General features: G+C 39.0%; 1 protein-coding gene across 1 annotated transcript in view; it reads left to right on the top strand.

Annotated features, from left to right (window-relative positions):
* Positions 1-6,240, top strand: part of COPB1 (COPI coat complex subunit beta 1) — a 31,600-nt gene extending 25,360 nt beyond the window's left edge. Inside the window, exons 17-21 of the mRNA XM_065881757.1 lie at positions 843-962; positions 3,743-3,888; positions 4,500-4,589; positions 5,551-5,706; positions 6,181-6,240. Coding sequence (XP_065737829.1) covers positions 843-962; positions 3,743-3,888; positions 4,500-4,589; positions 5,551-5,706; positions 6,181-6,240 — 572 coding nt within the window. The remainder of the gene's footprint in view (positions 1-842; positions 963-3,742; positions 3,889-4,499; positions 4,590-5,550; positions 5,707-6,180) is intronic.
* Positions 6,241-13,881: the final 7,641 nt, after the last annotated feature.

Here is a 13,881-nt window from a genome sequence, read left to right as displayed (position 1 = left end):
CTGAGCCTTTGTGATACTGACTTTCTTATGCTTATGTTCTTGGTATTCAGTGAGCTTAATCTAGCATATGTCAGTTTTTCTAGATTAAATAAGAGCTGTTTAAGTTACAGATTTACCAAGTAGTTTTAAGTTTTAATTGCCTTAGTACAGAACTAGGTATTTTCTGAGCCCATTACTAATACATACCATGTGTGGCCAAAGTAATACATCATTATCACATTTAGCAATGTGAGATTTTTTTTTTCTTCTTCTTTATATAGACACATGAATCAGACTTTCTCTGGTCATTTATACATATGGCTTTGAAGTTGGAAAGTATAAATTGTATACAGGAACAGTGCACTGCCCCTATGAAATTCCATATGGCTTAAACAAGAGTTAAGGGACTTTAAGAAATCAAGGGAGAACAGTTCTGCCCTGTCTTCTTCAGCATAGCTTGAGGCCTATATAAAGAACTGTTTCTAAGAATTTGCAGTCCTTTCTTCAGATTGTTTTATCTTTGTAATGGAGTGTATAGTTTAAGACTTAAGCTTTTGAGACATCTGTATCCATTCACTGAAATAAAGCAGTATGCCCAGAGTACCCCCGCTCCGCCCCCACCACACACATGAATTAAATATAGAATTATTCTGAGAAGCCTGTTACCTTTTAAAAGAAAATGTGCATTTTGATGTGAATAATAGTGTTAAATGATTTCTTTATTTTGTCCTTATATTTGAATCATAACCCTTCTCTTATTCCTTGTTTTGCTAGAAACTGTTGAGCTATATACATTTTAAGGTTTTACGATTGGAGAGGTTAATAATTTATGTCCTTTTAGCCATGTCTAAATTTTTTTTCAGGGGACCTGAAACTTGTGGAAAAGCCATCTCCTTTGACTCTTGCTCCACATGACTTTGCAAATATTAAAGCTAATGTGAAAGTAGCATCAACAGAAAATGGAATAATTTTTGGCAATATAGGTAAGGAATTGTTTTATAGCATGTGATGTTTGGATACTTTATTAAAGAATTTCTGTAATGAGTAGCTGTGTGACATTTCTTGAGGACAGGACTTGAATCCATTCATGCATTCATTCATTTATGGGGCATCTGCTATGCTATTCAGTGTTGTACCGTGTTCTGGATATACAGAAATGAACCAGATAGAGTCACTGTCCTCAAACTGTCAAGCAAAAGGAGGAGACAGATAAATAATAGATTAGAATACAATGTGATAATGGCTAGTTTATATACTATGTGCTTTGGGATCATAGAGGGGAAATGCTAACAGTATAGAAGGCTTTATAAAGGAGGAAGGTATGTTATCAAAGGATAACATTTGAACTGGGTCTCAAACCGTGTATAGGCATTTGTTGCCGGGCCACCTAGGGATTAGCTTGTACAGAGGTATTAAGTCAATAAGCTTTCTTTTTTAAAAAAGCAATTTCTGGGGCTTCCTTTGTGGCGCAGTGGTTGAGAGCCCGCCTGCCGATGCAGGGGACATGGGTTCGTGTCCCGGTCTGGGAAGATCCCACATGCCGCAGAGCGGCTGGGTCCGTGAGCCATGGCCACTGAGCCTGCACGTCCGGAGCCTGTGCTCCACAATGGGAGAGGCCACAGCAGTGAGAGGCCCACGTACCAAAAGAAAAAAAAGAAAAGCAATTTCTGTGGTAGGAACAAAAAAATCTCTGTCCTCAGATAGCTTCTAGTTGAGTAAGGGAAAACAGATATGTGAAGTAGATACGTGCAGTACATAATGGTAAGTGCTATGAAAGAAGGCTGTGCTGGGTGAAGTGGAAGCCTATTAAGAGATTGGATCGGTTCTCTCAGAGTGGTGGGGGGTTGGGAGGAAAGGTAAAGGAAAGGCTTTGTGGAGGAGCTGAAGCTCAAGTGGGGTTTTAAAAGATCAGTAAATGGTCTACAGATAGAGATTCAGTTAGAACAAATGCAAGTAGTTTGATATACCTGGAGTCTAGAGTGCGCTAGAGGGTGGTGGTAGAAGAGAAGGAGGTTGGGAAGGTTAGTGGCAGCTATATTATACTTGTCATGCTAAGAATTTCGGACTTTATCCTGGATATAGAGGGGAGCCATTGAGGAATTATTAGTGAGTGAGTTACGTGATTAAATATTTCTGTGGCAGCACTAAAGAAGACTGATTGGAAGAGGCAAGAAGATTAACTAGTAGACTTGCAGTAGCACAGGTGAGAGATGATGGAGAGTTTAAACCCACACAGTAGTGGCTGGGATGGAGAGAAGGGCTGAATATAATAGATACTTAAGGAGATAGAATGTCCAGGACATGGTTACTGATTGAAGAGAAAGTGGCTAGAGCAACGCTCAGATTTCCTGCTTGGGTATGTTGGGTTGGTGTTTATGTTAATCACCAAAACAGAACATAGGAGAGGACAGATTTGAGAGAGATGGTAAGTTAAACTTGAGGTTAAGTAATGAAGTGTCTTAAGTTATTGAAGGGCAGTTTGAGATGAGTCTGGAACTTGAACGAGAGGTAAAGTAGAGATGAATATTTGTTTTAAAACCATAGAAATGGAAGAAATCACCCAAAGAAGGCATAAAGAGTGAGAAGAAGGGAAATTTGAAAACCGAATCCGAGAGAACGGCACTATTAAGAGCTGTTTGGAGTTTTTATTCAGGGTAGTATTAAAGCTGGTCAGAGAAGGAGAAGCCTGCAAAGGAAGTGTGGTTAGAGAAGCAAGGAAAAATTCTGAAGAAGTATCAGCAGCTGCAGAAGATCCCTAAGAGAAGGGCCCTTTGGATTTGACAATCAGTGATAATAAAACGTTTCTTATGACCTGTCTTGGGCAGTGGTGGTGGGTTGAAGACTGCATAGGACGTGGAGAAATAAAGATAGTGAGTGTAGGCCACTCTGAGTGTACGACCTTGGTTTTGATAAGAATGAGAGAGGGCAGTAGCCAGAAGAGAAATAAAGGATGAGGGAAGATTTTTTTTTGACGATGAGAGGACCTTGACTATGTTTATAAACTGTAAGGGAAGAAAGTCAGTAAAGAATATGAAGGTAAAGACGAAAGAGGTAATGATTGATGGAATGAGGTCCTGAACCAAAGCAGGCATCACAGATGGCAGCAAGTATGAACCTTGAAGAGCAGAGGCGGTACTTGTCTGATAGGAAAGGTAAGTAGGTGAAAGTTGATTCAGGGAAAGATACATTTATTTTTAGAGGTGGGGTTGAAAATTAAAGGAACTTATTCTTGGTAACCTTAGTTTTCTCCAAAAGTAGGATGGGGGAATGTCAAGAAAACAGGCTAAAAAAAAGGTAGGCTCCAGTCAGATTATGACTTTCTACCGTGGAAGTAACAGTTACAGAAGAAAAGGTCTTGTATCATTACGTACTATGGCTCAGCAGTATTCATCCAGAAATATTAGTTAAGCATGTGCATGAGAACACTACCACCTGTGTATCCTTCTACAGTGTCTAACACTGCAACTGCTATGTAAGCACTCACGGAGTTTGAATCCTGGCCTCCACCACTTAACCAGTTCTGTGACCTTGAGCCACTTAATTAAGTTATCTTTGTTTTTACTTCTCTATAAGATGGAAAATAATAATACTATAACATAGGATTGATGGTCATATTAAATAGGTAACAATTTGTAAAACATAGAGCCTACTATATAATCAAAACTATTTGCTAATGTCATAGTTGTTATTTGGAAATATTAAAAATTTTTAATTAAAATTTGCCTTTGGTGATTGGGGATCTTTTTATATGTGTATATTGCAGTTTATGATGTCTCTGGAGCAGCAAGTGACAGAAATTGTGTGGTCCTCAGTGATATTCACATTGACATCATGGACTATATCCAACCTGCAACTTGCACTGATGCTGAATTCCGTCAGATGTGGGCCGAATTTGAATGGGAGAACAAAGTTAGTCCTTGGGAGATTTCCTTGAACTCCTTATGTTTCTTTTTGGCTAGTGTTGAGGGATTCTCTGATAAAATTAATCCCTCTAATAAGTGTCAGATGTGAAAAGCAAAGTCTTTCAATATCTGTGCTTACAAATTAGCTTTAACTGGAAAGCATGCAAGTGGTTTGGTTAAGTTACGGTTTTAAATTGGTGAGAGTAACAGTTCTATAATTGATCTGATTGTTCAAGACATTATAAACAATGTTCCATCCCTTGTATGTATGAATAGTAACTTGCCATTGAATCCAGTGTCCAGTAGAAGCTTTGCAAAGTCAGTGCCTGCTAGGGAGCTTTGTTCCTGTAAGCCTTGATTTTTATTAGAAATATTTTATATACAGCATGTTGATTGTCTGTGAAGTTATCTGTATCTGAAAGTTCTGATACCAGCCTACAGTTTGTTGGATTTTGTAGATGTCATTTACTTTTTGTTGCCCACCCTTTCCACCTAAATATTGGAAGGAGATTCTAATATGACATACGAATGATTGTCTTTTCAACCCCAATATAAGAAATTCACAACTTTCTTAAAGTAAGAGCTATAACCTCGACTTTTTTCTCTCCCTCTGTACAGGTGACGGTTAACACAAATATAGTTGATTTAAATGACTATTTACAGCACATATTAAAGTCAACCAACATGAAATGCCTCACTCCAGAGAAGGTAAAATTTGCCCTTGTACTTCTTAAATCTGATAGAGAGTAAGATGGTAGATTCTTGGCTTTCTTGTATTTCCTCTAGTGTGTTTTGGTATTATTTAGCCTGAGGAAAGCAGTGTCATTCTGGACCAGCTAAAAGAAGTTATCCCATAGAATGTATGAATCTGCTTACTGCTTTCTACTGGAATAGGAACAATATCTGCTTGTTCCTAGTGCAGTGACCCAACTGAATAATCACATTGGTTTTTCTTTTCAGTCTTCTCCCTTTTGGCTAAAGGCTTATTCCACAATAGTTCACGATACTGGATTAGAAAATGTCCATGATCTCTTCTGTTGGCTCTGATTGTGGGTCATAATATATCTGCTCAAGTATGGAATTGTTAATGTACTTTGATTTTCTGCTATGTTTGTGTATGTATGAAAAAAGACTAGCAAGAAAGACCAAAAAGTGAAGACTGCCAGGGAATTCCCAGGAATTTGTTTTTCTTTATACAATTTCTGCTAACCTTGTAATATTGATTTAATCATAAAAGAATGCTGCCATACAAGTAGGTTTTAATTCATATATTAGTCTATTGAACAAATACTCCAACAAGCATTATATGCCCAGTACTCCGTGAGCTGCTGGATGTACAATAAAGAACAAAATAAAAACAGTCTCTTCCTTCATGGAGCTCAGGGTCTGGTATGGGAGGCAGGCAGACAGCTCTAAACAAAGAACATATAAATACAAATGAGGATAGGTGCTATTTCTTTAAAATCAGTTTTTTTGAGGTATAATATAGACGCAGTAAAGCTCACACTCTTTACATTTCTAGTTCTATGAGTGTCAGCAAATTCACACAGTCATGTAACTACTACCACATGATAAGTCCTGTTTTAAGTGGTAATTTTCCTATGCTATTTGGTCTTGCTTATGTGTAGTTCTCTAGTAGAGTATTGAATTCATCACAAATTTCTTCCAGGCACTTTCTGGTTACTGTGGCTTTATGGCAGCCAACCTCTATGCTCGTTCCATATTTGGAGAAGATGCACTTGCAAATGTCAGCATTGAGAAGCCGATTCAACAGGGACCAGAGGCCCCTGTTACTGGCCACATAAGAATTCGTGCAAAGAGTCAGGTAACAGTTGTTTTTTTTTGAGATGGTCTCTGAACTAAATAAAAAGAGAAATAATTTATGTCTCTTTATTTTCTATATGTATCATCCTCTGTCGTACCAGTGTTTCATGCATTAGATGCATGTATATTCATAATAGTAGTATCCTTGAATAGAAATATGACTTTACTTCATTAAAATAGGCCACCTTTTGGGCCACTCATTCTGTTTGTTTGCTTAAAATCAGATTAATTCCCATGGGGTGTTTGTGAAATGGGTTCTTCAGGGTTTTTTGAAATCCAAGCTACAAATCTGGTGACTATTTGTAAATCTAGCACTAAAAGTACTTAACCAAGTAAAGTTTTGGTGAGTCTCTTTTGTACATCCTTGGTTTCATTGTTGATGTGGTATCATTGCATGGAGGCTTGGTTAAGATAGAATAACCTACTGATTGTACATAGTTTCAATAATTATAAACATCTTCATTCTTTCTTATAGGGAATGGCCTTAAGTCTTGGAGATAAAATCAACTTGTCTCAGAAGAAAACTAGTATATAAGAATAAACAAAAAAGTCCTTGCAGCTTTACAGTTAAAATTTAGGTATGGGCTTACTGGACTCCAACATATTTTGTACTCTTTTGTGCTTTATGTTATATAGAATCTGAGTTCATGCTGAATGCATTCCAGCCAATAATTTATCGCCTTTCCCTTAAATCAAGATTGATTTTAAAATTATAGTTTGTCTTTTGTCTTAACAGTTCTGAATGTTGTCCTCAAAGTATATAATGTTTCTCACATGTATCAAGACCATTTTCACAGTACAATAAACAGATCTATTCCTAAATCTTTTGTTTTATAAACAATGTGTTATTACATAATTTTAGTTATGAGAAATGGATTTCTTTTAGTTGGGTTATAGATTTCTATTATAAATTTAAATTGCTGTTTGAGTCGTGAATATATGAACTTTATTAAGAGAATTTACAAATGCAGTGATATGAAATGAGATAGGCCTTGATTTACTTGACCGATTCTTACTAATTTAATATTCTAACATCAGCATCTGTAAGAATGCCTTATCATGTTCTAAAGGGCTTTTCTCTGAAATTTAGATCCAGGAAGATGGTATCAAATACCTTGAGAAAACAGGTCCATCTTCATTTTAAAAGAGTACTATGAACTCTGACTAAAATAAACACACTATTAATTATCCTGAATCATAATGAAAAGTAGATAATCCAAAATAGATTTTTTTAATCATTCAACTTTAGCTTTGGGTATTCTTTTATGTTTGTTAGGAATTAAATTAATTCCAGCCAGTTACTTGAGCTGCACTGGGAGGATTCAAAAAGCTGTCCTGTTTCCATGTTGCCTCTATGCCTCACTCCCTCCTCCCCTTTTCCTCGCTTTACACTAGGGCTGGGCACCGTCCCAATATGACTCCAAATGCCTTTCTGAGCTGAGTTCCCTAGGGCCAGATTGTGCTGTTCTTTTGACCCTTGCTTTCCTTGGGGATGATTGAGGTAGTCTGCTCTTTTAGCTAAGTCTGAACACTAAACTATTATACTTTGTCTTCCAGCTAGGATTCAGGCTGCATTCAGGATGAGTCCATAGATAAGGTCTGTGAAGGAGTGAAAGCAGCATCTCCTATTTCAGTACTTAAGTGAGAATGGAATGATTTGTTTGGCGTGTGAAGGAGATTGATACCTTGTATGATGTCAGAAACTTTGAAGCCACTTGCTTTTTTAATCAGAGAGAAACAGAGGACTATAGGGCATTTGAGATTCCAGAGCACTGAGATGTGAAAGGAAAGTCAGTGGCTACCAAATGGGAAAGATACTAGGAATGCTGGAAGGGGATCAGTTTGATGCAAAGTCAAGGGTTGGAGATTTGTGATGAGAGCAGAGGGACTGATGCAACTTTGGATTAGATCATTTCCCAAGTTCTGTTCCACTGAGCATAGCTTCCTTGATGTCATTAGATATTATGAGAGAAAAGGGATTCCATAGTTAAGTAAGTTTGGGAAAAGCTTTATACTGTCCTGTACCAGAGATTCACTGTGCACATTAGCATACTAAAAATTTTGAGAGGCACTTCAGTAAAGAGAGCAGATTAGTTTGGTTTAACCCAGCATATCTAAATCTTACATAACCGGGGAATCCTTTTTCCATAGAACACCTGTTGACAATACGTAAGGCAGGAAAAGCAGCTTAGCACATTAAACATTGTGGTTTTGTATTCACAATCAACCATTACTGCATTTTAAATCCCAAGGATGTATGCCTCTGTATGTCCTAGAATATATCTCTTTTTATACTCTCAGAAAATCCCCTGCGTAACATTCTGGCCATTTTTGTTCGGATCAGATTGGCTCACATTGCCATTTTCTTAAATTCGTAAATAAGGAGAACAAAGAGAAAAAAGTTAAAACAGTTGTTTCATTAGCATTTTATTAGCTTTGTACACTTGCTAAATGTAAACTGAGTGAGATAGCAGCACTGTTTAGAAAAGCTGTTTCCACTGCTCCTTTAATAGGGATCTAAAATACATTTTATGTGCTCACATTACAAAATTACAAAATATCATATAATTAGGACCATGATGTCTAGTAAGAGAATAAACACAGTATCTGGCACCAAGTAAGGGCTAAATATGTAAATGTATTGAATGAAAAACTGTAAATCTTACAAGAAAATTAAATGGCCCTTATATTTTGCTGTCTTGACACTAGAGGGAGCCATATGCAGTTACTTTCGTTTTGGGATTAGAAGTGATTGGAGTTTATAGAGATATTTTTATAAGGAGAAAAAACAATATAATTTTTTATTAGCAAGGAGATTGATATTAGTGATATTTTGCTAGCTGTGAGAAACTTTTCCACATGATTTATAAATAATACAGGAGACAGAGGAATTCACTTCAGGTTATCTAAAAAGACAAGAAAACCAAAATATTTTTTAAAATTCAAATCTTATTAAGTGTGAAATATCTGTGCTATGTATTGGATAAAGTAAGTGGTTCTACTGGTGACCTTTTCCTTCCACACTGGTAAATGTCCTTAGTCAGCTAATTATTTATAGCCTTTCCCTTAAACCAAGATTGGGTTTAAAATTATAGTTCTTTTGCCCTAACAGTTCTGAGTGCTGTCCTCAAAGTAGGATCAGGCATATCAGCTCCCTGCCTTACTGCCCTCTCAATGTTATCTGTTCCCACCCCCCGCCCCGAACTCTACTCTCCACCCCCAGGAATCTCAGGAGCCTGAAGAGGTAGCCGGGTATAGTGCAGAAGTTCAGTTTACAATCAGAAAAGTGTACGGTCCTGTCTGAACTTACTTGCTGTGTGGTCTAAGACAATGGTAAGTAGCTGATTTATTGAGTGCTTACGTGTGCCAGGCATAACACTGAGTGCTTTTTCCATGGCATATATAATCCTCCCAATGACTCTTACCAGGCAAATACTATTAATATCATCATTTACAGATGATGACTACAGTCATAAGAGAGGGTGTTACTTCTTATCAATTAAGGCTTAATATTAAGAGTTGAACTCAGATATAAAGCCAGGGTTTTATATCCGACATGAAAGCCTTGCAATTAGTAATTCATTGACACTACTGCCTCATCTCTTTGTGCCTCAGTGTCCTCATTTGTGAGGTGCTTATAATGTCTGCTTCATAGAATTGATGTGAGGGATGAAATGATATAATGTATTTATGATGAATGTTTGGCACATGGTAGATGCTAATCAATAAGTATTCATTCTATTTCTTTCCCCATTCTCCTTCCTTACACTGCAGAGAAGACGGAAACCTATTCTCCACATGATCTTCATACCTCCCTCAGAATTTAGGTCCTAATTTTACACTACTTGAATGCTTTGTTTGTTGGTTGGTTGGTTTTTTTGCGGTACCTGGGCCTCTCACTGTTGTGGCCTCTCCCGTTGCGGAGCACAGGCTCCGGATGCGCAGGCTCAGCGGCCATGGCTCACGGGCCCAGCCGCTCCGCGGCATGTGGGATCTTCCTGGACCGGGGCACGAACCCGTGTCCCCTGCATCGGCAGGCGGACTCTCAACCACTGCGCCACCAGGGAAGCCCTGTTTTTGTTTTTAACACCAGAAACTTACTTAAAAGAAGCTTTATTTCTCAAGAATTCTTTATAACAGTATCATGTCAGGTTTTAACTAACTTTAGCACTTTTGCTTATAAACTGTTGTTGTCACAGCTAAATGTAACTGTCACAACCCATATACCTCATATCATGGGTGGTCTGTGATGAACATACTGTTTTTATTTGCTTTCAGGATGACAATCGAATGACTGATTCTTTCACAACTGAGTATAGATATATGTGCAGCCAGATTACAGTAACAATGTAATATTTAGAGTTGCTCACTTAGATCAAAAGTCACTTCTAGTAATTGACCACTTTCTCTTTATTTTCTCTATCTCTGGCATGGCAGAATCATTTTGATTAAGAAGTTAGTTAGGGCTTCCCTGGTGGCGCAGTGGTTGAGAGTCCACCTGCCAATGCAGGGGATGCGGGTTCGTGCCTCGGTCCGGGAGGATCCCACATGCCGCGGAGCGGCTGGGCCCGTGACCCATGGCCGCTGAGCCTGCGCATCCGGAGCCTGTGCTCCGCAACGGGAGAGGCCACAGCAGTGAGAGGCCTGCGTACCACAAAAAACAAAAAAGAAGTTAGTTAATGCAGTGACAAAAGAAGGCAAGTGGGATTTGTGCCTTTTATCTGGGTTCTGTGTATAATTGTGGGATTCTGAGAAAACTATGTATTTTTTTTATTGACTGTAAAACCAACAAGACAGACAAATGAAATGCAGCATGGTGGGCTGAAACAGCCCTGAATGAGATTCTCCTGAATTGAATCTCAGTTCTCTGAGTAGCTTTCTGAGAATAGATGTATCTGTCTGGGTCTATCTCCTTATAAAATAATACAGTTAACTGACCTCCAGGGTTTCTAGTTCAAAAAATTCATACTAAAAAAGCCTTGTGGGGCTTCCCTGGTGGCGCAGTTGTTAAGAATCCACCTGCAAAAAAAAAAAAAAAATCCACCTGCCAGGGCTTCCCTGGTGGCGCAGTGGTTGGGAGTCCGCCTGCCGATGCAGGGGATACGGGTTCGTGCCCCGGTCCAGTAAGTTCCCACATGCCGCTGAGCGGCTAGGCCCGTGAGCCATGGCCGCTGAGCCTGCGCATCCGGAGCCTGTGCTCCGCAACAGGAGAGGCCACAACAGTGAGAGGCCTGCGTACCGCAAAAAAAAGAATCCGCCTGACAATGCAGGGGACATGGGTTCAAGCCCTGGTCCGGGAAGATCCCACATGCCGCGGAGCAACTAAGCCTGTGCGCCCCAACTACTGAGCCTGGGCTCTAGAGCCCACGAGCCACAGCTGCTGAAGCCCACGTGCCTAGAGCCTGTGCTCCACAACAAGAGAAGCCACTGCAATGAGAAGCCCATGCACCACAACGAAGAGAGCCCCTGCTCGCCACAGCTAGAGGAAGCCTGCACGCAGCAACGAAGACCCGACACAGCCAAAAATAAATTTAAAAATAATAATAAAAAATAAAAACAAACCAAAAACAGCCTTGTGTTTTTACATATACCTCTTCAACGAACTTTATAAATCAACTGGGACATCTCCACCTGGCTATTACCCACAGACACTCAAAGTCAACGTTATGAGATGGAACTTATCTCACTCCTCTCACTCCTTGTTCCACTACTGTGTTCCCTGTCTGGTTAGTTATGCTAGAAACCCACTAGTCACCCTTAACTCTACAGTCACCCCCTATATCTCATCAGATACCAAGCCCAATGTTCTCCCTTCCTCAGTATTTTTCTAATCTTTTTTTCCCACTCCTACTACCATTGGTCTGGTTTAGACTTTTGCCATCTTTATTGTAGTCTATTACAGTGGCCTAACCATAAACTTTACATATGATTCTAAATTTAAAACCTACACTTTAATCCTGACCACACACAAGAGTAGCTATATGATTCCTTGACCTGGTCAGACCTTTCCCTAGTAATACCATTTTGAGAGGCATAACTAAAAAAAGAAAGTCCAAAAATTTTAATATTATAAATAATGACAATTAAAAATTATTGAGACACCCCAAAATGGGTATTGATAAGCAAATAAGTATATATGATGTGTGGCAGAGTACTCAGTAGACAGATAAATATTTATTGAGTGACCAAATGAGTGTAGCTATAGAGATAACAGGGTATGGACACATGCCTATGAAATGTTAGGTGAGGGGGGGAGGGATAAATTAGGAGGTTGGGGTTAACATACATACTACTATGTGGTATAAAATATATATATATATAATAGATAACCAACGGGGACCTACCATACAGCACAGGGAACTACACTCAATATTTTGTAATAAACTATAAGGGAAGAGAATCTGAAAAAGAATTCTCATATATTCATATAGATACGTATAACTGAATCACTGTGCTGTACACCTGAAACTAACAAAATATTGTAAATCAACTATATTTCAATTTAAAAAAATGTTAGATGAGAAGACTCTGTAAGAATGTCTCCTACATTAAGATGAATCAGGATACGTTATAGATATACTGCCTGTCTGTCTCTTCAGGTGAATAAAAAATCAAAAATCACGTCAGTCATATCACTAGAATATCTTGAAAATAAATGTTGTTTACACCTCAGGTCACTGGGTGTGGCTAAGATATTTCATTAGCTAGAGTCCCTGATTCTAGCTCTTGTAATTTTTAGATCTGTAATCTTTTTTTTTTTTTTTCCCCTCGGTACGCAGGCCTCACTCTTGTGGCCTCTCCAGTTGCAGAACACAGGCTCCGGACGCGCAGACTCAGCGGCCATGGGTCACGGGCCCAGCCGCTCCGCGGCATGTGGGATCCTCCTGGACCGGGGCACAAACCCGCGTCCCCTGCATCGGCAGGCAGACTCAACCACTGCGCCACCAGGGAAGCCCTAGATCTGTAATCTTGATGTCTTGGGCCACCCAGAGAGCTAGCATCTCCTTGTAAGTAAGCACTGCCTTCTCCTATAAAGAGGGTGGAGGCTGAATCTTAACCCATAAGATTGCACCAGCCAGAACGTGGGGAAAATGCTATGTGGCTCAAGGAGTCTGTCCAGGAAAATTTCTGAACTCTACTAAGCTATGCAAAGAGTTTCTTAAAGCCCAACAACATAAGAAAGTGAATTTAATTAGTCGTAATCAAAATGTTCTCTCTCTATGAAGTTGTTTAAGGTCATACTTTTTTTTTTAATGACCCCGTGCTTTCAGTAAATGTATGACTATCACTCATGCTTTGAGTAAAGGTATGACTGTTAAGAGTGTGGTTTTCAAACTTTCTCTGCTAGTACACTAGGATTCCACAACCTGGACCAATGTGTTCCCACAGCTAAAATCAAATAATGGTGGTCTTTTTTCCCAGGTCCAAGAAAATTTGGTAGAAAGAATTTTGTCAATTTTATGTTTCTGCTCCATAAATGTTAACACATTAAAACCTGCTCCCAAATTTTAAAAGTAATAAGGAAGCATTATGGGAATATTTGGCTAGCTGAATGTTCTTGGTCTAATAGCTCGTCTTTGTGACCATATGTGCTCCTGGTGGTTTTATATTTTCTGTTAGTGACTTGTTCCTTGTTCATCAAATTGAATTAAATGTGTCACTATCATGGTGGCAACAAAGGACAACTTGATTCCTAGGTGCTCCATCACTGGCCTAGGTGTCCGTGTGAAATGTAACATAAAATCCAGTTGTTCTTACATAATTCATACAGATTGTATACTCATAGACACTATTTAATGAAAATAAGCCTGGGTAATGGAAGTATAAATCCAAGTTCAGGTAGTCCCTCGCTTATGCCTTTACTGTAGAAAACTCTGGAAAAGCCATGGAAGAGTGTGCCCTGGTTTGGGGCACTCAACCTACAAGTAAGATTTTCCCCGTATTCCCCAACCTAAGGCACAAGGCAGGGACTTTCTAGGACCCCTGGGTTCTGACTGATAATACTAGCTATATGTCTAGTGCTGTGCGTTGTCCTGAAGTTACTGAGGGTAAGATACAATTTGGTGCGTATTTTAAGGACACATAAACACCCGATCAGAGGACTGTTTAATAATTCTTATAACATAAAAATATACCAGCTGCTATAAGAGCACAGAAAACTGGTGACTGTCAGAAG

This window comes from Phocoena phocoena, chromosome 8, assembly GCF_963924675.1.
Source record: "Phocoena phocoena chromosome 8, mPhoPho1.1, whole genome shotgun sequence".
NCBI lineage: Eukaryota > Metazoa > Chordata > Mammalia > Artiodactyla > Phocoenidae > Phocoena > Phocoena phocoena.
This window is presented reverse-complemented; position numbering and strand designations above follow the sequence as displayed.